At 37.1% G+C, this 24,968-nt stretch overlaps 3 protein-coding genes and 1 long non-coding RNA gene across 8 annotated transcripts in view; 2 read left to right on the top strand and 2 right to left on the bottom strand.

The window, feature by feature from the left end:
* Positions 1-24,968, top strand: part of LOC127170157 (ladderlectin-like) — a 219,981-nt gene that overhangs the window by 14,747 nt on the left and 180,266 nt on the right. Inside the window, exons 1-2 of one of the 4 annotated variants that reach the window (XM_051117958.1) lie at positions 16,348-16,404; positions 16,523-16,590. The exons of 1 other annotated variant lie outside the window; for it this stretch is intronic. In XM_051117958.1, the coding sequence (XP_050973915.1) occupies positions 16,530-16,590 (61 nt within the window). In that variant the 5' untranslated portion in view covers positions 16,348-16,404; positions 16,523-16,529. Of the gene's footprint in view, positions 1-16,347; positions 16,405-16,522; positions 16,591-24,968 lie in introns of those variants that run through there. 2 more of the 4 variants (XM_051117957.1, XM_051117956.1) reach the window with 2 other exon arrangements.
* Positions 665-2,095, bottom strand: LOC127170163 (uncharacterized). Of its 2 annotated transcripts, XR_007828326.1 has the most exons (4): positions 1,980-2,095; positions 1,606-1,696; positions 997-1,061; positions 695-727 (listed from the first exon to the last, which is right to left on the bottom strand). It is a non-coding gene; the product is annotated as an uncharacterized LOC127170163 (long non-coding RNA). The 2 variants fall into 2 exon arrangements; XR_007828325.1 differs by lacking the exon at positions 1,980-2,095 and having other exon boundaries at positions 665-727; positions 1,606-1,720.
* The window catches only part of LOC127170158 (ladderlectin-like), a 177,411-nt gene continuing 168,822 nt past the window's right edge, over positions 16,380-24,968 (top strand). The window contains exon 1 of the mRNA XM_051117959.1: positions 16,380-16,404. The gene's annotated coding sequence lies outside the window, so the exon portion shown is untranslated. The remainder of the gene's footprint in view (positions 16,405-24,968) is intronic.
* LOC127170159 (galactose-specific lectin nattectin-like) lies at positions 19,761-21,268 on the bottom strand. The gene is made up of 6 exons (XM_051117960.1): positions 21,166-21,268; positions 20,982-21,049; positions 20,700-20,794; positions 20,374-20,496; positions 20,121-20,232; positions 19,761-19,965 (listed from the first exon to the last, which is right to left on the bottom strand). Exons 2-6 carry the CDS (start codon positions 21,040-21,042, stop codon positions 19,898-19,900), a joined length of 459 nt encoding a protein of 152 aa, XP_050973917.1. The 5' UTR covers positions 21,043-21,049; positions 21,166-21,268; the 3' UTR covers positions 19,761-19,897.

The raw sequence follows: 24,968 nt of genomic DNA, 5'->3' as shown, positions 1-24,968 counted from the left end.
AGAAGACAATAACCGGTTTTAAAGTTCAGTCGCGCAGACGGGGAAAGTTGTAACACTGCGTTCCCAGCAAGCAATTTTTGGTCTAAAAAAACTTATATTAGCCGTTGAAACACAGCCCAGATGTCTAGGCTAAAATAAGGTTGTCATTGGGCTGTCAGTGAAAATTTAATAGACGTCTAAACATAGCCCTAGAATAAACTAGACATCATTTAGACCACTATCTAAAACACAACAAAATGGCCATCCATCCAAACAAACTACATCTACAGCTTTTATTAAGAAAAAAATAACATTAACAACTTAAGACAATACAAAATTATAAAAATGCAAAAGAATTAATGACAAAATAAAATATAAATGCATTACACTCAAATACAAATATTATGATAAAAATATGGAATTTAACAACTTAATAAAATATATATATATATATATATATATATATATATAATAAATACCTTATGATATTTAAAAGAAATAAACAGTACAAATCAAGAGCATGTTATCACACTTAACATTAAAACATTGTGGATAAATGACAACGTAAAAAAAAAAAAATAGATTAAAAAAAGATTAATCAATTTGTTGGATAACTTATTTTAACAAATAAAACAACCAACAGTGAATTCAAAGGAAATTATTAATTATTGTTTTTTTTTCTAGTATAAAATGTTTCCCAACTGCATTCCTCAAGCACAACTCAAGTACAAGTTGGTCATCACTGCATCTGCAAAATAAGAAAAAACAAATAGCATAAGAAAAGCTTTTTGAGAGAGAACTGAGAGAGAAAGGTCTGAATATGAGGGAGCATGAGGGAATTTTTAAAACCCTAAAATACAATACAGATTGAGGTGGTTAACAATTGCGGACAAAGTTCACTGACATTTTAAAATCACCAGTAAAGGAATTATTTTTTACATTTCTGATTTGCGCTGTAACTTATTACTTATTGACACCACAATGTTTGATTAATGTGGCACACTTTGAAGACCTTACCTTTCCAGCATCCTTCTGGCACTGTCTTTGAGATTTCTTCATTCAATTCTGCACAACTTTGACACCTGAATGACACAAGCCAGTGTCAGGCAGGAAGTATTATATGCGTCAGTGTAAAAGTGTCCAAAATTGTCTGGCACAACTAATTTCATAACAACACAGTGATAGCTGCTGTATCTAAAATGTAACCCAGTACACACATTAACCTTAAATGTACATGGAATAATTATTCACCCCTACCGTTTTTATTACATTATGTCTTCTGATTGTACCGGTTACGTTTTAATGCTGCATTGCACATCTTAGCTATTTGCACTATTTTAATACTGCTGCAAATTTTTTATAATTGAACATTTTATATTGCAATTTGAAATAATTTGTATTTTTGAGCTTTAGTATCAATTTGGAAGTTTCAAACTAAATCTTATTGTACTTGTACAATAACAAAGATACTCTATTCAATTAGCTCATGCTTTCTCTGTATGTAACAAGCCATTGTTCAGTCATAAATTCAATATAATAGTTAAAATAAATGACTGAATTTGTCAAAGATGAGAGCTCTAGTGAGGAAATGTTGTTTTTTGTTGTTTGTTTGTTTGTTTTTTACACCATTGCTGTCCGGATCTCCTCTTTTTCCAACAGCTTTTCCAGATGTAGAAACTCCTCCTCAATTTGTCCAATTCTTCTGAATGTGTGTTCACTGTATAAATTAATATAGATTAATCAAAGCTTTTGTTCTGTTGTTTGCTGTTTTGCCGTTTTAAAATCACTTGAGTTTGTAAACACATACAAATGAACTTTCACTCTATTATCTATTAAATTTTGCAATGAATCCTCTGATCACATGCATGCTGTACCGTGGGGCCTAATGTTAGTCCATAGGGCTCACTATCATCTATGATCTGCTCCCTTCACTAAAATGTCACGATTCCTACACATGATAACAAATAAAGTATAGATAAACAATGAACACATATACTTACCAAGACCAAGCAGGAAAGTCCTTTATCGTTTGTTGTTCGCCCGTTGATTTCCCACAGGTAAAGTGTTAGTGTTCTCTCCTGTAAAAACAAAATTCAAAACGGCTGAATTATCGCGGGATCTTGCGACAGTGATCTCTACTAACTAGTGATGGGTCGTTCTTGAACAATTCGTTCATTTTGAACGAATCTTTAATGTGACTCGGGACGAACGAGTCGCCTCGGGGAGTGATTCGTTCAGTCGCGCATGCGCAACATCCTATTAGGTTCTGTACTGGAATTAGTTCACCTGTTTTAGAGTCGTTCGTTCACCTTATGGGGCTGTCACGTGATGAACGAACGACTCAAACCCGAAGACTCAAAAGATGAACTAATCAATTCTCTTTCCGGCTCAGGCTGCATAGGTTAACATTACAGGGCTGTCACGTGATGAACGAACGACTCAAACCCGAAAACTTGTCAGATAAGAGGCGAGGTGAGCGAATCATAGACTAAAGACCCAGGTAAACAATGAATTAATCTTTTCTGTTTCTTATAGCATTATAGTTTTGTTTTGTTTGTAGTGTGATCAACGTTTGTGTAAGCAGTAGATGTGTTAGGGAGGTAAAACGTAACATTTTAATTATATTTTGCTAAAAGGAACGAAATGACTCGAAAAAAGAGTCGTTCATTTTGCTGAACGAGACTCAAAGGACCGAGTCCGAACTTCCCATCACTACTACTAACTTTCAAGTCTCGCGTTGCCAGTAGTCACGTCTCAGTAGGGAGACAATTGCCATCTAGCGGTAGGGAATTGTTATTGCATATTTATTTATAAATTGAAAGAAAGTCAAATTATGTTGTATAATGTGTATCAATGTTACACTTAACAGCCTGTGGAATGCATGACATCATATTATTAAATGCAATTAAACTTTTGAAACATTTAAATTAGCATTATTTTGGCATAATTAATAATGCATTATTTAATAATGCTATAAAATAATGAAATAAAATATAAAAATGTTAAGACTATTTTGGCCATGCTCATTGCTGGTCTGATACTGGGCTATAGCCAAGCTGTTAAAATTAGACACTGATTGCCTCGATTTCGCCGGTTGGGCTAAAAGCAGTTTGCACGTAGCCCATCCAAAACGTGGCTACATATATATCATGTCATTAAATGACACTGACATCTTAGTAGATATTATTGACACCGCAAACATGATGGTATATCAACCATCTCATGCGCTGCCTGGCCAAAAACTACAATGAATCAGATTGGACTATGAGTGGACTACAAATATCCGGTCTGACTACGAGCTAAATCTCGGCTACAAACAGGCTGCGCATAGAACACAGGGCTCTCAAGTTTTAGAAAAAGTTTGGAGTGAGATTATATCTGTTAGGAGAGGAGCCCCTCGGCCCCACGCAATTCTCTCCAGTTTTTGCTAGAAGTTAAATTTGATCTATTGTTCATAATTGACCAGCACAAAATAGAAACTATAACAACTGGTAAGTTTGATTAAAGTCAAATTCATAAAAAATAAAAGAGAATGTCTTGTATATTTCAAAAATACAAATGTTTCAAAAATCAAAAGAAATTTGGCCCCAAATGAGCCAATGAACAGCAGTGCTCAATGTAGATACTGTAGGCCTACACATACAATATTGCAAAACTTGCTCTGAGCATGTAAAGCTGTGTGTGTGTGTGTGAGAGAGAGAAAGTACATATTTCAGTATATGAATGGCATTTTGTATTGCAAGTGTTTGTTGCACATATTTATGCCTTGATGACAGTGGAAGGGGCTCAAACTTAACTAGTAACTAGTTGCATGTAATGGAATTACACAATTTAATTACAAAATAATTGTAACTAATCGGTTACAGTTGCTGAGAAACAATGTAAATTACAATGTTAAATTACAATTACTTTAAATTACATCTGAATATTTTCACACAGATTTGATTAATTTCTTTTCCAAATTGCATTGACTGCTTTAAAATATGAGACAAAATGTTTCAGAAGTTTAGGACACAAAATAGGACACATGCTTATTCAATAACTGATTTATTTCCATATTTTGGTTTATGTATATGTGTTATTTTTTAAGATTAACTGTTTTTTTTTTTTCTCCAAGGCATTGTTAGATGCCAGTGTTTCCGGTCATAGCTATGCAAGGATTTCATTTTAAAAATGGTATCATAGCTATTAAACTATATCTTCTGATTTTAAATCTGTATTTAACCTAATCTAAGCTAGGTGGTAAAGTCTGATTTTGTGGTGGCTGTGCTTTAAAATTAAATTACTAATCTCTGATTCAAGTGATGAAGGATTTTGTAAATCTGACAGTAATTAGTGTTGAGTGCTACTGTAAGGTTAACCCTGCCTGCTTTAAAAGTTTCAAAAGGATTAACAGTTGAAAACATTAGTCAGAAATTTAGAAAAGTAATCAATTTGGATAAATTTGTCTGTTTTATCAGATTTATCAATTATCTAGTCCTTTCCTTAGTTTCCAGTAGCCCAAACTTAGTTTAAGGTGTTGGAGAGCTAATTTTGCATAAATTTGGCTATATTATTCCCCAACATCAGCTCTCACTATCTTTGATGCAGGCAAGTGATTTCGTCCAGGAATCGTAAAATGAAGAAAAAGAAAGAAAAGAAAAGAAAAGGAAAACAAAACCAAACAAACAAACAAAAAACAGAAGAATGGGTTACCTACTGCATTTATTGTGTTAGTTTTTAGTAAATACAAATGGCAACGTCCGCTCCGTGACCGCAACGCGACCACCGCCTCATCTGCACAAAACGCTTTCACTGTGCAGCAGCCCCGCGATCGACGATTCCACCGCTTGCCTCGTCCCGTGTGTGCGCGTCCATGTTGCCGAGTGACGAACGTGACTGGAACGTGATCACGTAATTTACCCGAAAACAAAAAAAATTCTAATTTCTGATATTTGCTGGTAGGTGGCATTTAACTGTCAAGACAGCTATGAACTCCCCCCTGCAAGCCTGCGCCTCGTCCATTAACATTATATGGCGGGACAAGTTACCCCTTACTTTTTAGCGTGAGAAATACAAGGTGTGGCGTGAGAGCGAGTGAACTAGTTGAAATGCGTGTGTCTCACGGTGAATGCGTGAGACTTGAGAGCCCTGGAACATGTCAAAGAAATGAAATCAAACACATTGTAAACGCTGTTCACTTTGCTTACGTGATGGAATATCATACATCTCACAAGTTATTTTGCCAAAACAATGACATGTATCCAAATTCAAGGTTTTTGGGCTAGAAGGGGGTCACACATAGCCGGACTATATCGGGTCTATAGTTAACCGAGACGGTGAAATGACGGCTATTGCTTGCTGGGTTACAATGTGCCCCGCTGTATTAAACTATGCTATTCTACGACATTAGCGATGTAATTTACACTATTTACTTATATGGGTTTTAATGAGAAACCACACGAAACAGGTGCGAACATGTACGAAGTAAAAACAAGAAAAAAAGATAAGACAGAAAGAGACAAAGAAAGAGAGAGAGAAAGAAAGAGACAAAGAAAGAAAAAGAAAAAGAAAAAGAAAAAGAAAAATAAAGAGAGAGAATTCCACATTCCCGGTCACTGCTGCTGTTTCGGGCGTCGCCACAGCTGCTGCTTGAATATGCACTGTATATAGGCATATCAACTTGATTATTACCCTATCGCGCTGTATGACATCGCAATCACGATAATACCAAAGGTTGTGCTTTTTTTAAAATAGAGAAAATAAACGAGATGCACTTTCTGCTGTCTCTGCGCGTCACAGCAATGAACCGGTGTTCTGACAATTTGTGCTACCTATCAGATTTTGCTTCCAGCATGATATTAATATTGTGTGAGGCTTTATTAACGTGTACACCTACCCCAACCCTAAACATAACATTACAGTATGAAAAACACAGTGCTGGTAGCACAATCTGACAGGTAGCATTATTTGTTAAAACACCGGCTACTTGCCTCACAAAGAAATCAATAGAAAGCTCGAAATGTATTTTTTTTTTTTGTATTTACCATTCATTTCCTATGTCGGTCATTTCTGACCGTGAAGGAGACAAGTGTGACTTTTTTGTTTTTTTTGTGACCCTTTAACATATCCGAATCATGTTCATGATTTTTTTTTGTGTGTGTTCACATAGCTAATGCAACAAAAGTCACCGAGTGTCATCTCATTCCGATGATTAAAACTCACTACCATTTTTACAATTTCAAAATATATATTTTTTTCGGTCAAAAATGACCAAAGAGGCCCAGAAGGTTGAAGAACCATCTCTTTCTTACCTTTTTGTAATCTGAAGAACCTTCTTTCGCCACAAAGAACCTTTTGCAAAACAGAAAGGTTCTTCAGATGTTAATGGTTCTTTATGGAACCATTTACACATAAAAGGTTCTTCTATGGCATCGCGAAGCACCTTTATTTTTAAGAGTGTAAACTCAAGTTGATGTTTTTTGTTTTTTTATTCCATGGCTTCCATAGGCTGCTAGGCTACTTCAAAACTACTTGAAACATTTTCTGCCACCAGAAAGGCTCCGGACACACAAAAAACAAAACAAAACAAAAACAACAACAACAACACAGAATTGGTCTATACAAAACATACTTAACTACTAAGCATGTCTTACCTTGTTTATACAGTGATTGTACAGACATGGTGTATGTGACGTTCCAGCTGTGTTAAACTAATCTGTAATGTAAAAACTGACTCCACCTGTTCTTTCCTATAATCTTCCCACCTCTAACTTGACAGCATTCCTCCCTTCTTTTAAAATACCCTGCAACATGCTTGAAGAGATGATCATTTCTGCAATATTTCAAGGTTCCTAAACACACCAACAAAACAAAACAAATGGCATGCGTCTCATTTACTATCAGACCTGGGTTTTGTAGTATTCATCATGTAGCATGTCTGGATTGGACACACTCACACACAAGGACCATACGACCACTTAAAAATGAGATCCAGTGCTTTTCTTTAATCTGTAACAATGAGAATTAATCAATAGATTACAGGGCAACAGCTTCTCCCTCTCTGGTACACCTGTGCCCTGTCCAAATACCCACACTTGCAGTCTTGGAGTCGGCAGTGTTTTTTTTTGTTAGGATGTGACAATATTTGGGCGTGATAAAACTGTTTGAAAACTCTTGAGGGTGCAAAAAAATCTAAATATTGCGAAAACCACCTTTAAAGTTGCCCAAATGAATTTCTTAGCAATGCATATTACTAATCAAAAATTACGTTTTGATATATTTATAAAATATCTTCATGGAACATGATCTTTATGTAATATCCTAATGATTTTTGGCATAAAAGAAAAATCAATAATTTTGACCCATACAGTGTATTGTTGGCTATTGACTGGCTTTGTGGTCCAGGGTCACATATAAGAACAGTCCATTATTTAGATGTACATGCGTTTGGAAAACAAACAAACAAAAAAAAGGACCTCAACTGATTTGTGAAATTTTTAATGCAGAATCCACATTTTCACACAAATGTTTTTTGGCCTAATAACATTTGGTGAGGGTTCTGACTTCAGGCTGATTTGGGTACATTTACATTCATGAAAGTTAATGTACACTGTCGCTTTTTTGTGAAATGAAAAAAGAATGTTTTGTGTCATATTATGGTACACTATCATCTAAATAAAAATATCCCATTAACATCATAATAGATTTTAAATAACCACAGACAATCATCATTGATTTCAGTTTCTTGCATAGCAGTGTTGAGTATGTTGAAAAATATCTAATATCTGTTTTCACAGTATTTACATGCCTGTGACATTGTTTCTCTCTCACCTCACTCTTGGATTTAAACCAAAATATTAAACACACTCAAAATCACTCTCTAAATGTCTCTTTTACTCTTAAAATACACTAATATGAGCTAAATGATTCATCTCTATTTGTTTTACTCGCTGTGGTCCTTTGGTTTGCTGTATTTCCACTGGATATAATCAAAGATGTCGTTCTCACTGTCCACCAGCAGAGGAAGCTTCATTCCACAGTTGGTAAGAATGATTCTGAATTCTAGAATTTAGTTTTGTAATATGACATATTAGATTTTAGATATAGTAATTTTGTTTATTTGAGACAAAATGCATGCATTAAATCTTGAAGTCTTCAAAATTTTTAGTTAATTTTGAAGTTTCTCAGGCTGGTCAGCAGTATATCAAAATCACCACTCAACAAATTATGGCATGTTTATGCAACAAGTGATAATTGACATCAACGATCAGACTGATTAATAACCTCTTCCGTAGCTGCTGCAGATGGTGCCGATATACTTGGGATCCAGCAGATGTCAAAAAGTAAGATGAAATTCTCATAGATTTTAATGTAAATTAGTAAGACCTTTATAACATAGCAGATACAGACATAAAATGACATAAATATCAGTGGTCATTTTTTAAAAAGATCCCTGTAGGTTTTTGACATAGAAAGCAAATAAGCCAGAACGAAAAAATTAAATAGAATATTTAACCAAGGCCTTGCACCACATCTTATTATAAAATGCGTGTTGCTGTTGCTCAGCGAGGCTTGAAGAGCAGAATATATTTGCTGCCAACAATGAAGCAGACATAACAGCCCCAACTCACACGACTACCAAAACTCCCCACAACACAACTCCAGGTAGGATACTTTGTCAAATTCCTATAAGGAAGGACACAGTATTAAAGTTCTACTTCAATAAAAAAAAAAAAAAGGTGTAAAAAATGACACTTATTCAAGCCCCCCAATAATCAGAAATGGACAAATTGTTCCCAATATCTAAAAAATCACATAGTTCCCTACTATATACCAGCTGTAAAACAGTATGTGACAAAAGAAGTGTGTCCGAATTCACAGTACTTATAAAAGAGTAGGCAAAATGTACCCGGATGACCTATCCAGTGCGATTCTGAAGTATGCATAGGATGGACACTTTACTATCCACTATGTATTTACTATCCACTACATCCACACTATGTATATATATATACACATACATACATATATATATATGTATGTATGTGTGTGTATATATATATATATATATATATATGTATGTGTATGGAATGCATTGGAATGCACTGAACATTGAATTTTCTTTTGGAAGGGCAGCGATCCGCCTACACCCTTGTACAATCACAGATCCAGAATGACTCTGGGCTTTATCTGTCATCCATATTTGGTTCTGTAAGTGTTGCATATGGGCAGTCCATCAGTGTGGTCAGGTGTGTGTACAGTGTCATTGTGTGGTGCATTGCTGGTTAGTGTTGCACAAGGTTCAGCACCTTCATGCCTTACTGGTATGTCAGAATTGTCAGTCTGAGGTTCTTTTGTGTCCAAGAGGTGACGTCTGTTTCATCTATACTCCTGTCCATCAGCAGTACGCAGATGATATGATCTCTCAGTGTTGGCTGCTCTGACGATAACAGCTGGCTTCCAGTATCCTTGCACCTGTACTCGAACTGCCTGTCCTTCCTTGAGCTGAGACAAGGGTCTTGCCAATCTATCGTAGTAGCTTTTTTGGTGTTGTTACTTGTGTAGCCTCTTTGCTCTGACATTTTTATAGCTGACAACCTTTGGCAGGAGCTGCTGATTGGTCTTGGGTAAGGTTGACCGCAGACAGCGACTCATTAACAGCTGAGCTGGTGATTTGAATCCATCAACAGGGCTGTTGCGATACTCCAAGAGACTAAGGTATGGGTCACTTTTGTCAGCCTTGGCCTTTACCAGCAGCATCTTTACAGTGTGCACAGATTTCTCTGCTAACCCATTACTTTGCAGGTGGTATGGGCTTGTGGTAGTATGCGTAAATTCCGATGTTCTTGCAAATGTTTCAAACTCACCAGAGCTGTACTGGGGGCCGTTGTCTGAGATGACAGCTTCTGGGATGCTGTGGCGTGCAAAAGAAGCCTTTAGTTTACTTATCACAGCAGTGGAGGTTGTACTATGCAGCTTGTCCAGCTCAAAATACCTGCTGTAATAGTCAACTGTCACAAGATAGTCCTCGTTGTTCCAGGTGAACAAATCGGTAGCCACTACTTGCCATGGCCTGTCTGGGACTTTGTGACTGATCATGGGCTCTTTGGTGTTGGAGGGGCGATACGTGAGGTAGATTGAGCACTTGCTGATCATGTTCTCAATTTCTTTCCCCATCCCAGGCCAGAACATGATGTCACGGGCCCTCTGCTTGCTCTTCTCGATGCCTAGGTGACTGGCATGTACACGTGACAGCATGTCTGATCGAAGGCTTGTGGGAACAACAATCTTCTCACCTTTGAAGATTATTCCGTGCAGGTATGAAAGCTCATCACGATGATTCCAGAATTCAGACACACTCAGGGGACACTTTCTTTTCTCATCAGGCCAACCTCTTTGTATGACTCCTTTCAGTATCTGGAACTGTGGGTCTTTTTCAGTTTGAGTTCTGATTTCCTCCAATTTTGAGTCACTGACGGGAAGGCTGCTGTACACTGTGTGGACCTGAATATCCATTCCTTCACTGAGGCTCGTATCCTGGTCAGACTTTCTGGACAACGTGTCTGCAACAGGGATGTCCTTGCCTGGTCGATGTATAATGGTGAAGTTATACTTCTGAAACTGAAGGATCATCCTCTGAAGCCTTTGGGGAACTGATGCTAGGGGCTTCCGCATTATCGACTCAAGGGGCTTGTGGTCACTCTCAACAACGACTTGGCGGCCATAGATGTATTGATGAAAACGCTTACAGCCAAATAGTATAGCAAAAAGTTATTTTTCAATTTGAGCATAATTGATTTCGCTCTCAGAGAGGGACTTTGAGTATGCGATAGGTCTTCCATCCTGCATCAGTACTGCCCCAAGCCCGTACTTGGAGGCATCAACCTGTAATCTGAGCTCTTTGAGAGGTTCAAAATAGGCTAAGACTGGGCCTGGTTCACATGTGAGTAGCTCTTTCATCTTTTTGAAAGCTTTGTCACAGAGCCAAGGAGCTGTCGCAATGGCGCGTTGACATCGGAAAGGCCAGGTGCAAATTTGGAGAGGTAACTGATCATACCTAGCACTGTCTCGAGTTCTACTTTTTCTTTAGGTGGTTCCATGACTCGCACAGCAGCGACTTTGGCCGGGTCCGACTTCACCCCGTCAGCAGTAAGAAGATGTCCAAAATAGCTCACCTCTGTAGCACAGATCACACTTTTTTCTGGATAGAGCTTGACTCCTCTCTCTCTGGACCACTCAAGCATAACATGAAGGTTTTCATCATGCTCGGCTTTGGTCTTTCCATAAATGAGAATGTCGTCAACTATGGCCATGACCCCATTCAAACCTTCATATGTTTCATCAATTTTTCGCTGGAACTCATCTTGGGCTGAAATCAATCCGAAGGGGAGGCGTAAGAAACTGTAACGCCCAAAAACTGTGTTGAAAGTGGTTAGTCTTGATGACTCCTCAGTGAGCCTAATGGCCCAATAGCCCGATCTTGCATCTAGAACACTAAAATATCAGGCACCAGCGAGTTTGGATGTTATGTCCTCAAGAGTGGGTAACGGGTAGTGAGGCCGCTTAATGGCCTTGTTAAGGTCCCTTGGGTCCAGACACACCCTCAGATGACCTGTGCGTAGTTTTTCGGCTACAACCATGAAGTTAACCCATTCGGTTGGCTCTGTGACCTTAACGATAACACCCTGCCTTTCCATGCTCTCAAGCTCCTCTTTAAGACGGCTGCGTAATGCAAGAGGAATACGTCTGGGTGAGTGAACTACTGGGGTTGCATGCGGGTCTAAGTGTACACTCACCAGGAAACAGTCCGAGCCCTTTGAAAACATCTGCAAACTTCTCCAAGACTGGCACTTCTGTCTGTGTTTCTGTAACTGACAGCATCATCTTAATGAGATCAAAGTCTATGCATCCTTTTAGCTCTAAGACAGGGGGTGCACTTGTGTTGTGTTGTGCATTTGCCTTTTACCACCAGGCATTCACCACCATAACCATACAGGGGGCGAGATGTTGGCTGCAGAGTGCCATGTCCAATTTGGTGTACTCGTACAGGGGTATGACATTAGCTGAGGATCCAGTGTCCAGCTTGAACTTGATTTCCTGCTGTTTTGGACCTATTTTAATGTTCACAAAAGCCTGTTCTGTGTCTGAGCTCTGTCTGCCCTGTTTCAATATACAGCTCATCACACTCCTCAAACTGGTCTGAACCTTCTTGGCTTATTGCGTGGACAGTTTTCTCACAGTTGGCGCGACATACTTCTGCAAAATGGTTTAATTAACCACATATTTTACACACCTTTCCTTTTGCAGGACAGTGAGAGCGATCAACATGACGCTTGTTTCCACAATAGCCGCATTCTTTGGGTTGCACTGAAGGAGTGCTTCTAGGTTGGAAACCGCCGCCGTATTTCTTTTTGTATTTGGCATTACGCTGCTTTGGAACTGAGCCTTTTGATGTGTGGCCGGAGATTGCGTGCACTGCATATTCACGTGAGGTACTCATGCTGCTTGCAGTGGTTTTTAACTGTGCTTGAGCCAACTCGTGAGATCTAGCGACGTCTATCGCTTTTTTAAGCATTAATTCAGAACCCACATTCAAAAGTTTCTCTCTCACTTCCGGCAAATGTATCCCGAACACAATACAATCTCATATCATCTCATCACTATTTGCATAGTTGCAGTCTTTGACAAGTAGACGTAGATCTGTCACAAACTGCTCGAAGGGCTCGCGCTCTACCCGCACCTTTTCATGGAATTTATAACGTGCAAATATCACATTCGCTTTGGGCTCAACATATGCTGTGAAGCGGTCATAATACGACTTTAGGATCTTTGCTTCGTCTGCAGACAGCGACCATGTATTAAAAATATCACGGCACTTTTCTCCGACCCAAAGGAGAAGATAACTACATTTTTCATCCTCACCCTTTTTCTTCAGGGATCCGCTGAACATGAGCTCTGCGTGCTGTTGAAATTTGCGCCACGCCTCGGGCAAGTTAGTTGCTTCCCAGTTCATAGTGGGCATTGGGTTCCAGCCGTACCCATCTTCCTATATATCTTCTGTTCACTCTGACACCATGTCGTGTTTACGTTATGATAATAACGTGTATATGAAAGGCTCTGGATGCACGCATAATCAGCTTGAACACGAAGGTTTTATTAGACACTGTTCAGCTATGCAACATGAGTTCTAACTAACTCTTCAGCAAGAGATACACAACCAAACTCTTTACTCATTTGCATTACCAATACTGACAGGTGATATAGCCAATAGGAAAAGACAATATGTTGCCTCTGACATATGATTGGCTTATAGCCAAACGTGAAAATACTACATTGATAAAGCACTGCAGCTTGTACACCAACGTATTGTTCTATTCTTTATCAGAACTTCAAGTAATAACAACGACAAACATTCACTATTCATCGACACATTTCTAGACAATAGCGAGTAAACAGATAAAGCTGTCAGCCGGTTAGCCAGAGACCTACGAGCTGCGCGGAGCGAACACAACACACACAACTAAATACATATTTTACATGATACAGAGTAACGTTACATGAGAGCAACAAGTTTTAAAGGATTACTCCACTTTCATAATAAAAATATCCTGATAATTTACTCACCCCCATGAGCGATACAGGACGATTTTGACCGATCGCTAGAAAATACAACCATCAATTATTAATCACACTTACAGTTAGAGGTTCAGAGGAGCAAGCCGGTCCAAATAAACTAGGCACTGATCCATCTTTTAAGAGCAAGCGTTTGGTGAATCCCGCATTGCACTTAGGATACAGCGTCTTCTCGACATGACGTAAAGTGGGCGGGCAAGTTGTACGCGACGTAGAACGTGGGCGGACGTTATGCAAATGTGCTACTTTGTGACGTATGGCTGTAACAGAAAAAGATTCGAATTCCTGATGACTTGTTCAGGCGATTGTGAACTGACTCTTTTTTTTTTTTTGATAGACAATAACTTTTTTTATTGTGCACTGTCGGTTTCTCAACTTTGTAGATAGTTTATATTCACATACAGCTACATGACACACTGCATGAAAGGTCATATTTGAAAAGGCATAATAAGAGGACTTTAATTTGTGCACCGAAGACAAATGAAAACGATGCGACACCAGGCAAGTGTTTTTTTGCTAGTTTCAGCTGTAATGATCCATCCACGGGCCCAAACGCGGAGTCCAGTGGCCTGGTTGAAGGTTTAATGCATGTTCGGTCTTTTCACAGGGCTTCTGCAAAGTTCACTTAATTTAGTTTAGTTTAAATTTTAATCTAACTCCAATTTTGTTTAAACTGACTCCAATTTTATGTGATCATTAAAATGTAGGCACTTCCTCTAATTTACACTGATCACTAATATCGATTATGTATTCATTATTAATTATTTGAAATCCTGTACTTTCAATTATCCGTTCGTCAGGGACCCGAAGCCTCTTTTATGTCTCACGTTGGCCTTTCTCTGTGGATCATATGATCACAAACTCGCCAGTCTGCCTAATACCTTTTTGCCAGCCGCCTACTGCTTGCTTTTTACAAAAAGTGTAGTTTGCTTAATCCTCTCCCGTACAACTTGCTAACATCAGTGATAGACAGAAATCAGGAGGTCTCAGATGACGTGCCTACTGCTCCATTCAGTCCTGAGCCTTCAGTTTGCTCTATCCTGGTCATGGATTTGCGGTAGCATCAGCCTCCACATGCTCTACTAGTCATAATGATTTCAGAAGAGATCAGAATAAATCCAATATAACATTTTATTTGTCAGGTAAAAATGTATCTTGCCAATTACATAATTAAACAATGACAATCCAATTCAGAATTAACTTCAGTTCCAGTTCAGATAAATACATAACATCAATTACCCAAAGATAAATCTAAGAGTGGGAGATGCACACCTGACCACAGAGAGATACACAGCAGCATGTGAGAGACTTGGGTGCAAAACTCCAGAGACTCTCACACACAGTGTGGGGGTTCTTCTGAGCACAGAATCCCGAAGTATTGTTTTGTCACTTCGCTTATATACCCAGACTAAAACAAACAAATCATCCAATCAGTTGTAAAAACATAAAGACTTTTTGGTTTGTCAGGAGATCTCACAACCCAGGGTCACACCTGGCTGGAGATTCTCACCCAACCCTATAAGGGGAAAACACACCCCTCAGCAGCAAAACACAATTTTACAAAAGTTTTCAATCTTCCTCATAATATAAGTGACTGCTGTGAAATTGAGACCATTTTACCAATCGTGCAAAGACCTTTAGAATGATACCAACATATTCACAAGATATGCAAAACATTCTTGCTTTGGTGGAAGAAGAGTGAGATGCAGGGAGGGGAGAGGAGCGGGAGGAAGAGGGTCGTAAATGATCAAACGAGTGTTGTTTGCTCTCTTTGGAGATCTGTTCTCCAGAATAGTTTTATTGTTTTGTCTCACGTTATCTGTTTTCGTCAGAGTTCCTGGACCTTAAGTTCATGAGGAAATAATTTCTTCATAATCTTTTTCATGTCCAGTGCCACATTGTTGCCATTTCCCATCTGTTTGCCCATGGGTGTGCTGGTCAGAAAACATGGTGTGTTCAGGCGCATTGTTGGCACGGTGCTATTTTCAAAACTAAAACCTGGTCTAAAGTCAACGGTGCAGTATTTTTACATTTATTTAAAGATGCACAGCGTGTGTACTCTCTGCTTACAGCACACAAACATCCCAAATATTAAAAATTATAGGATTACAATGCAAAAGATTATTATTGTGTACATAAAGATAAAAATGTGTACTCTACACATTTAATGTAGAGCAACTGCTAACTTATCTCACTACATGTTCCAAGTAGCTTGCCCAACTTCCAGAACAACAATTCACAAATAAGTTACTTACCCTCTTGTCATCCAAAATGTTCATGTCTTTCTGTCTTCAGTCGTAAAGAAATTATGGTTTTTGAGGAAAGCATTTTAGGATTTTTCTTCATATAATGGAATTCAATTGTACCCCCCGATTTTGAACTTCAAAAAAGTAGTTTAAATGCAGCTTCAAAAGGCTCTAAACGATCCCAGCCGAGGAAGAAGTGTGTTATCTAGCGAAACGATCGGCCATTTTTTTAATATTAATATTTATTAATATTTATGCTAATTCTTTCTTTTTCTCCTTGTCCTTGAAATCCTCTTACAGGGGAGAAATTATTCCCATTTATATTTAACTTAATTAAACATTTAAAATGCTTAAAGTAAATATTTATTTAAGCATGTAATGTTATCTCCCATATTTTGAATTCTGTGGAATGTGTACACAAGTCCACATATTAAACAATTACATCTGGTATCATCCTTGTGACTTTTATATCCTTGACATCAAGTCAAGTATAAAAGCAGGGTTCTTTCTGGAACTTCACAACATTTTCCTCTGAGTTTTTGAAAGCAACAATCTGAAAACCAAGGTGAGTTTCTAGCACAGAGACCTGCTGAATAACTTTGTCTTTAAAATACATCGAGAATCCACGGTGTGCAATATATGAGTGCAGATCATTAACTTTTGCTGCTTATTAATTTTTTCAGGTTCATCATGGCAATGCTGAGAAGTCTTCTGCTTCTTTTCACTGTGTTCTCCATGGGGAATGCAGATGGTAAACAAGACATTTATCTATATGAACACCCAATATTCCATTTAAAACTTGTTCTGCCAAACCTTTGGCATTTTATAGCTTTATGGAGAGGGATAGTAGGAAAAAAATACAGTATTGTATTATTATATTATTTGCATAATAAGAGTAATAATGTGAATATTACAAGACTAACCTTTATACTGGATACAGTTGATAGAGTTGAAAAATGCCCCTATGGATGGTCAAATTTTGGAGTCCAATGCTTCAAGTTCTTCTCTCAGCAGGTTAACTGGATCACAGCAGAGGTAAAGTGATTTTTGTTATTTTTAAAGTAAAAAAAAAAAAAAAAAAAAAAAAAAATTCCCTTTATCTAAATAAATTTGGCAGAAAACTAATACTGAGCAAACAATGAATCAAAGAAGATTTTGTTGGACTAAAAAAGTAATTTACACTTTTTGCTAAAAAGACTATTTTGTATTGATAATAATGAAATAAAATTGTATCTTTAGAAAAACCAAAGTTTTGTGTGTTGTTGTCACGGAGGCAAGACAAGAAGTGGTCGATCGAGAAGTGGTCCCCGTGTAGCGTGACAGAGAACTCAAACGCGGATACACACGAGTGAGCAGGTTAGCCACGCAATTAGTCTGAGAACGCTCCAGCAAAGGAGTAGAGATTTCCACCAGGAAACCCGCGTTCTTATTCACACACAGAAAGGTATATAAACGTCCGCAGAGCGGTACTCACGTGAGTTGATTTGGTGAAGTTGAGGCGACCAACAAAGAGACAAACCATGAACTCAATGTCCGGTGCTGACTGAACCTTACTTCCTGTTTATATACCCGCGGAGATTACTTCCGGGACCTCGTGACCTCACGTGACTCGGTGCGTGTGACAGTTGTGGTGTTAAATCAAAATCATGTGTAATATTGTTGTGAGAATAGGGTTATTAGAATGGTATTATAGGCATTAAGTGATGTGTTTGTTTGTTTTGCTATGTAGATACAAAAAGACAATTGATATTTTGCAATTCTAATGCAATTCTCAGTCATAGACAAAAGAAGAAAAGTTTGGTTCATTTCAAAACATATTTAAATAGGTACACCTTATATGTTATTATTATAGAGCAGGGGTGGCGAGCTCTGGTCCTGGAGAGCCGCAGGCCTGAAGAGTTCAGCTCCAACCCTAATAAAAACACACCTGACTGTAGCTTCTTTAGACCTTGATTAGCTTGTTCAGGTGTGTTTGATCAGGGTTAAAGCAGAACTCTGCAGGGCTGTGGCTCTCCAGGACCGACGTTCGCCACCACTGTTTTAGCTTATTGAAAATGCATGTTAGAAAAGAATTTGTGACAATACATGACAACACTTTTAAGTTACTACACTAAAAATTATTTCATGAGTGTTGATTCATTTGTAATTAATAACTGATCATTAGCTTTATCCACAGTGGCAATAGCTATACTCTTCACATAATGAACACTGTTGTTTAGTCTTTCATCACCAAAGGAGTGATTTAACAGCATAAATCTTTCAAACTCTTTATTCCAATATGGAGAATAAAGCAACATAATTGACCTAAACCTGAAAAAGTTTCAGTTCACTTTTCCTGTGTTATTTTATAGTTTGCTCACAAATAAAATTCCCTTAATAACAACATAATAGACCCTACAGATATATAACAATTATGGACATCAAACGTTTGTAATAAAACATGTTTGTAAATGGAGAGCCGCAGCCCTGCAGAGTTCTGCTTTAACCCTAATCCAGTGGTTCTCAACCTTTTTTAGGCCAGTGCCCCCCTACCCATTATCCAGGTCCCTCACCGTCCCCTATCAAATAAATCATGGTCTAATTGTCCTCACTGAATATTAAAGTTGATTATTATTATTTTGTGTTTATAATGAGGACTGTTATTGTATTTACAGTAATTCAAATGTATGGGGTCATTATGATTTTTAGGAAATTACTTTATTTCAAGGATGCATTGAATTGATCAAAAAAGACAGTGAAGTACTTTTTTACAGTAAATTATTTTAAAATAAGTGTAATAACATTCATTTACAGAGTTTTTAAACATGTTGGTGGTTTTCACTGCTACAGCTTCAGTGTGTTGTTGAGATGCGGATATATCTTGTTGCCCCAAATTTAAAAAGACTAAATAAAATGACATAGTGGACATTGTTATTTTGGTGAGTAAATACCACATTTACACATGCAAATGGAAGAAATTTAAACCCTACTTTACTATATTTCATAGATTTTGTGAGATTATTTCAAAGTTTACTTAAAAAAACTAAATACAACCCTAATTCTAGAAAAGTTGGGACATTTTGTAAAATGATAAAATCTGTAATTTGTTCATTCTATTTAACTTTTATTTAACTGACAAAAGTACAAAGGAAAGATTTCCAAAGTTTTCACTGACCAACTTAAATGTATTTTGTAAATATAAACATATTTATTTATAAAATATTTACTTATTTATTTATTTATTTGAAGTATGCATCCCACTCCAAAAAAGTTGGGACAGAGGCAAAATAAAAGTGAAAACGTTATAGAATAACCAAATAAACTGCTTTGAAGCACAGCAAGCAGGTGAATTGGTAATAGGTGAGGGAATCATGTTTGGCTATAAATGGTATCATGTTTGGCTATAAACATCTTTGGTGTAACTTCGTCTTGACCAAACGCCCCCCACGAACAGCTCAACGCCCCCCTTTCAAAAATATTGCTTCCAGCGCCCCCCGATGCTGTCCGAATGCCCCCTGGGGGTCGGTACCGCCCCCGTTGAGAAACACTACCCTAATTAAACACACCTGAACAAGCTAATCAAGGTCTGAAGGATTACTAGGAAGCTACAAGCAGGTGTGTTTTTATTAGGGTTGGAGCTGAACTCTTCAGGCCTGCGGCTCTCCAGGACCAGAGCTCGCCACCCCTGCTCTATAATAATAACATATAAGGTGTACCTATTTAAATATGTTTTGAAATGAACCAAACTTTTCTTCTTTTTTATATATGACTGAGAATTGCATTAGAATTGCAAAATATCAATTGTCTTTTTGTATCTACTTAGCAAAACAAACAAACAAACAAACACATCACTTAATGCCTGTAATACCATTCTAATAACCCTATTCTCACAACAATATTACACATGATTTTGATTTAATACCACAATACACAAGGTTTTTGCTTTAATGTTTTTATTGATTTGAGGAATGTGTCAGTGAGAAGAAACTAAAGTTCAGAACATTTTGTAAAGATAAGATTGGAAAATGTAAATGTAGAACAATCAAAGTAAATGTGGAGCAGGATGACTGCATATGATCTCACAGGTCTTTAGCACAAAGATAGCCCATTCCGGTTGAACATAGTTGATCATTCCAGCAACTGTTAGCTGTGGAGTGGAAATATGAAATGAGTTATTTAAATCATTACAGTAGTGTTAGAAAATGAGCCATTTTATGTTACTCTCTGACCTGAAAATATATAATGATAAATATTTAAGGTAAAAAAACAAAACAAAACAAAAAAAAAACACTGCATTCTTACAGGAAAAATTGATCTCTCCACAGTTCTCAGGTGAACCATAATTGTTAGGTTCCCCAGAGCACCAGTTGGTGTAGTCATAGGGAGTTCCATCACTCCACAGCCACTGTCCATCCTAAAGAGCAAAATCAGTTATTATAAGAGTGCACTACTGCACTCAGACTCAGTAAAGAAGGTCATTTATTTTGCCTTTGAAGAAGTTCAACTATCTTTATTAGAAACTTAGTAATAAGTCACTTTAGGCCGCACAACTTACTTGTTCACCATCATGAGCACCCATCCAACAGCGTGTGGAAGAAGGCAACAGACTTATCAGAAAATCGTTCTCCAGTTTATTGTGCACAGAAGCGAGATTTGCGTCCAGACTTTGGCAGTTTTTCTAAAGATACAATTTTATTTCATTATTATCAATACAAAATAGTCTTTTTAGCAAAAAGTGTAAATTACTTTTTTTAGTCCAACAAAATCTTCTTTGATTCATTGTTTGCTCAGTATTAGTTTTCTGTCAAATTTATTTAGAGAAAGGGACTTTTTTTTTTTTTTTTTTTTTTTTTACTTTAAAAATAATAAAAATCACTTTACCTGTGCTGTGATCCAGTTAACCTGCTGAGAGAAGAACTTGAGGCATCGGACTCCAAAATTTGTCCATCCAAAGGGGCATTTTTCAACTCTATCAACTGTATGCAGTATAAAGTTAGTCTTGTAATAGTCACATTTTCACTCTTATTATGCAAATAATATAATAATACAATACTGTATTTTTTCCTACTATCCCTCTCCATAAAGTTATAAAATGCCAAAGGTTTGGCAGAACAAGTTTTAAATGGAATATTGAGTGTTCATATAGATAAATGTCTTGTTTACCATCTGCATTCCCCATGGAGAACACAGTGAAAAGAAGCAGAAGACTTCTCAGCATTGCCATGATGAACCTGAAAATGAATAAGCAGCAAAAGTTAATGATCTGCACTCATATATTGCACACCGTGGATTCTCAATGTAGTTTAAAGACAAAGATATTCAGCAGGTCTCTGTGCTAGAAACTCACCTTGGTTTTCAGATTGTTGCTTTCAGAAACTCAGAGGAAGATTTTGTGAAGTTCCAGAAAGAACCCTGCTTTTATACTTTACTTGATGTCAAGGATATAAAAGTCACAAGGATGATACCGGATGTAATTGTTTAATTTGTGGACTTGTGTACACATTCCACAGAATTCAAAATATGGGAGATAACATTACATGCTTAAATAAATATTTACTTTGAGCATTTTAAATGTTTAATTACGTTAAACATAAATGGGAGGATTTCAAGGACAAGGAGAAAAAGAAAGAATTAGCATAAATATTAATCCATAAATAAATATAAGTCCATTTTTGATCTTAAAGGAGAAGCCCAGCTAACAAAAATACGTAACTGTTACGTAGCTGCAACGTAATCTGGTGATCAAAGTGTCGTCGTGGCGACAACCGGAAAAGTGAAAGACCCCTATACATCACCACAACGTAACTTTGTGACGTTGCCAGTTAGTAACTGCGACGTCGTGGCATTTGTATAATTGGTCGTTTGTATAATTATTTATTTTCTATGGCGGACGTGCAGTAGTTTAACCTATTTTATGTCCTCATTTGCCCAAACTAATGTAAAGGCTGTTTCAACAGCTGTGAATGATGAATACAGACTTGAAATGAATTCAGTTGATTTATTTGGAAAAACACACAAATATGAATGTAAATGTAAAATGTAAAATACACTCAAATTATTAATAAAAACAGGACATACAGCGAAATCTGAAAGAAAGCATTGAAGGCGTTCCGTGCTGAAATAACTGAAATAAATTTCTTACATACAGTTCCTTTAATTAATTACACATGATTAATTACATTTTGATTAACAAAATTAAATTTAACCATTAAAAAGAAGTCCAGAAAAATGAAAACAAAAAAACAATCAAACAAACAAAAAAACCCACAAAATTTGGGAAAAAAACAGGGCCCTATTTTTGGCATGCAACTATATATTTGCTACAGTTATAAATACATCTTCAGATTTATTATTTTATTTGTCTAACATATTTTTGTAAAGTTATAATTTTGTTATAATACTTTGATATGTTTGCTATTTGCAGTGATTACTATTTACTATTGTTCATAGTGTGACAAGGTCTTTAACCCCCAGTTTAATACCCTTGGACCCCATCCAGGTTCAAACACCTGTGTCTAACAAAATCTTATGTGAGCATAATGTGAGCTAGCCCCTGATGTTTTGGCATTAGCCCCGAATGTTTTATAATCCTAGAAACGCCCCTGCATCCCCCGATGTTGCGACTGACATCTGGTCTTCCAGGGGCGCACCGAATGAAATGCTGGCAGCCCCGCGAGGCGGACCAGTGAAGACACTCGGGAGCTGGACAGGCTGTTCGCTGCGTGAGGGGTAAGAGGTCGGTGGGTGGTAAGCCGGTGGAGAGGCTCTTACTGTGACCCTCAGATCTCCCAAAGCGTCAGCCAACGGTTCTCTGCACGAAACAGAGAAACCGGAAAGTGGGTGGCTAAATGTTATTAGATAAACTTGCCAGTCATGCCATGTTTTGTTACCTGTGTTTCTACATTTATGAATATAATTATACTGAAACATAGTAAACTGCACTTACCTCCTGCCTTTTGTTTATAATATTATTATAATATAATTATAATAATTATAATAATTTGTTTATTATTTAGAAGTTTTTGGGCGTAGATGTCAATGCTGTAAAACAAGTGTTCAACAGTTTTGCCATGAGATTCATAGATTTACACTTAAAATTAATAACAGTAAGGTAGTGGTTGACTGACCCTATGACAATTAGCCAGTGTAACTACAAATAATAATAATAAACAAAACATGGTTAACGTTACTGTAGTTAAAACCATGATAAACACAAATTAACTATGGTATCAAACATTAACACATGAACCATATCTTAACCATGTTTGTAGTAAAACTGTCCTATACAAATGGTAATAAATCTGCCAAAAACATGGTTAACTTACTACACTTTACTACAATAAAAGCATAGTTGACTGTAGTAAGGGTGGGAAAAAATCTGCCCTTGGGCGTGATAACTTCTTCACTACGTTTATGCCTCCGCCATCTGAGTGATTCCGGATGATGTTTCAGCTGTGCTTTGATACAAATGTGGGCAGTAGGGGCTCTCGGAAAACTTTGCACCAAGTTTACAGTTGTAATTACGAGTTATACAAAGAGATGGTATGTTAGCTTTGTACACACAATAATATTGTAGTTTCGGCTATTCCGACACGGTTTGTGAACTCACCCAGAGAGGCGGCCGATTAAAAAAGGTTTCTTTCAACCGGCCACTGATGCTGCAGTGCACCGGGATTTGTCCCATTACACCAGTTACAATTGCTAGACTACGGATAGACTAGTTTAGTCGTTGTTTTCTACAAATTACTCATCACCCAAGTAAATAACAATGACGAAACCAACTCTGCGGTTAACATTAATAGTAATACGGCCACTCCCGCTCACACACGGGCAGGCTATGCTTCTTTAATATGACAAAATGGCAAATTTTAAGTACATTTCAAATAGCTGAGCTGTATTAACTAGTATTACTAGTATTTTAGTATTTTAGCTAAATATGTGGTGGTTTGAAAAAAAAAAAAAAAACCTACAAAGCCATAGTGATTCTAGAAATGGTTGCCCCTTCCAGAAAGTTGTTAAACGTTACCACAGAACAGCATGGCTGCAACAGCATTCAAAAAATTACACCAAAAGTTTTGCATGCCCGAAAACACAGCCAATATTTCATTAACTTTTGATAACTGACTTACGTGTATTTTGGAGTCTTAAGGTGGTCTAAGCCTCGGTTTTCTTGTGACCAGCAAGCAGGTTTCTCGTAGTTGACCGCGGTAGTTGTGTCCACCCCGGTAAAAAAAAAAAAAAGCATGCCGGTAGGTATGTTTTGATGCTGGGGTGCTGGTTTAAGCTGGTCCTTTGCTGGTTTATGCTGGTCGTTGACCAGCAACATGACTAGCTAAGGACCAGCTTAAACCAGCATCAAAACATGCCTAACCAGCATCCCAGCATCAAAACATACCTACCAGCATATGCTGTTTTTTTCACCAGGGACGTGATCACGATAGCCGCGAAACTTACTCAATATCTTAATTCGATGCGAAATACAAAAAAATGTATAGAAAATAAGCAGTAATTTCTGTTTCTAAAACTTTCAAGTATTAATAAGTCCTTTGCTTCAGAAATGTCAAAGCAAATATACTATCAAATGTGTATGTTGCATTTATCAGAAGGACATCTTTATATGAATAAAAATGTTTTGAAAAAATTCTGTGGCACTGCTCTTAGACTAATTGTTGCGTAAAAGTAAAACATGCTTTAATAAAAAGTAATACATTTGTTTTAAGAAACAAACACATTTCTGTTGTCACATTTATGTTGAAGATAAAGAAAATGTTTCCCTTTAAAAAATAAAGAAGGTCATATATCTTTAGAGCAACACCAGAGTGTCAATAATGTCTGTATTTGCTTTGGAATTTGCCTATTGAAAACTGTAAATATCAAAAAGATATAATGTAAAAACAGCTCTGTTTGACTGGACTGTACAATGACAGGAAAAAGATATGAGACAATGTGTTCACAGGAAAACCAGCAAGACCAACAAAACTTTATTTATGCTAGAGTAGTCTATGACATTGATAATGGAGATAATATTGTTTGTTGAAGTCATCTGAATAAATTTAAATGAATTTAAATATTGGAAATGTGCAGGCGTGCAAAGATTAGATCAAAAACAATTAGAATATTGCGAAAGGCTTAAATTTCATATGACTCATC

Source organism: Labeo rohita, chromosome 8 (genome assembly GCF_022985175.1).
Source record: "Labeo rohita strain BAU-BD-2019 chromosome 8, IGBB_LRoh.1.0, whole genome shotgun sequence".
NCBI classification, from domain to species: domain Eukaryota; kingdom Metazoa; phylum Chordata; class Actinopteri; order Cypriniformes; family Cyprinidae; genus Labeo; species Labeo rohita.
Note: the sequence above shows the minus strand (reverse complement) of the source record. Positions and strands in the feature narration are given on the sequence as shown.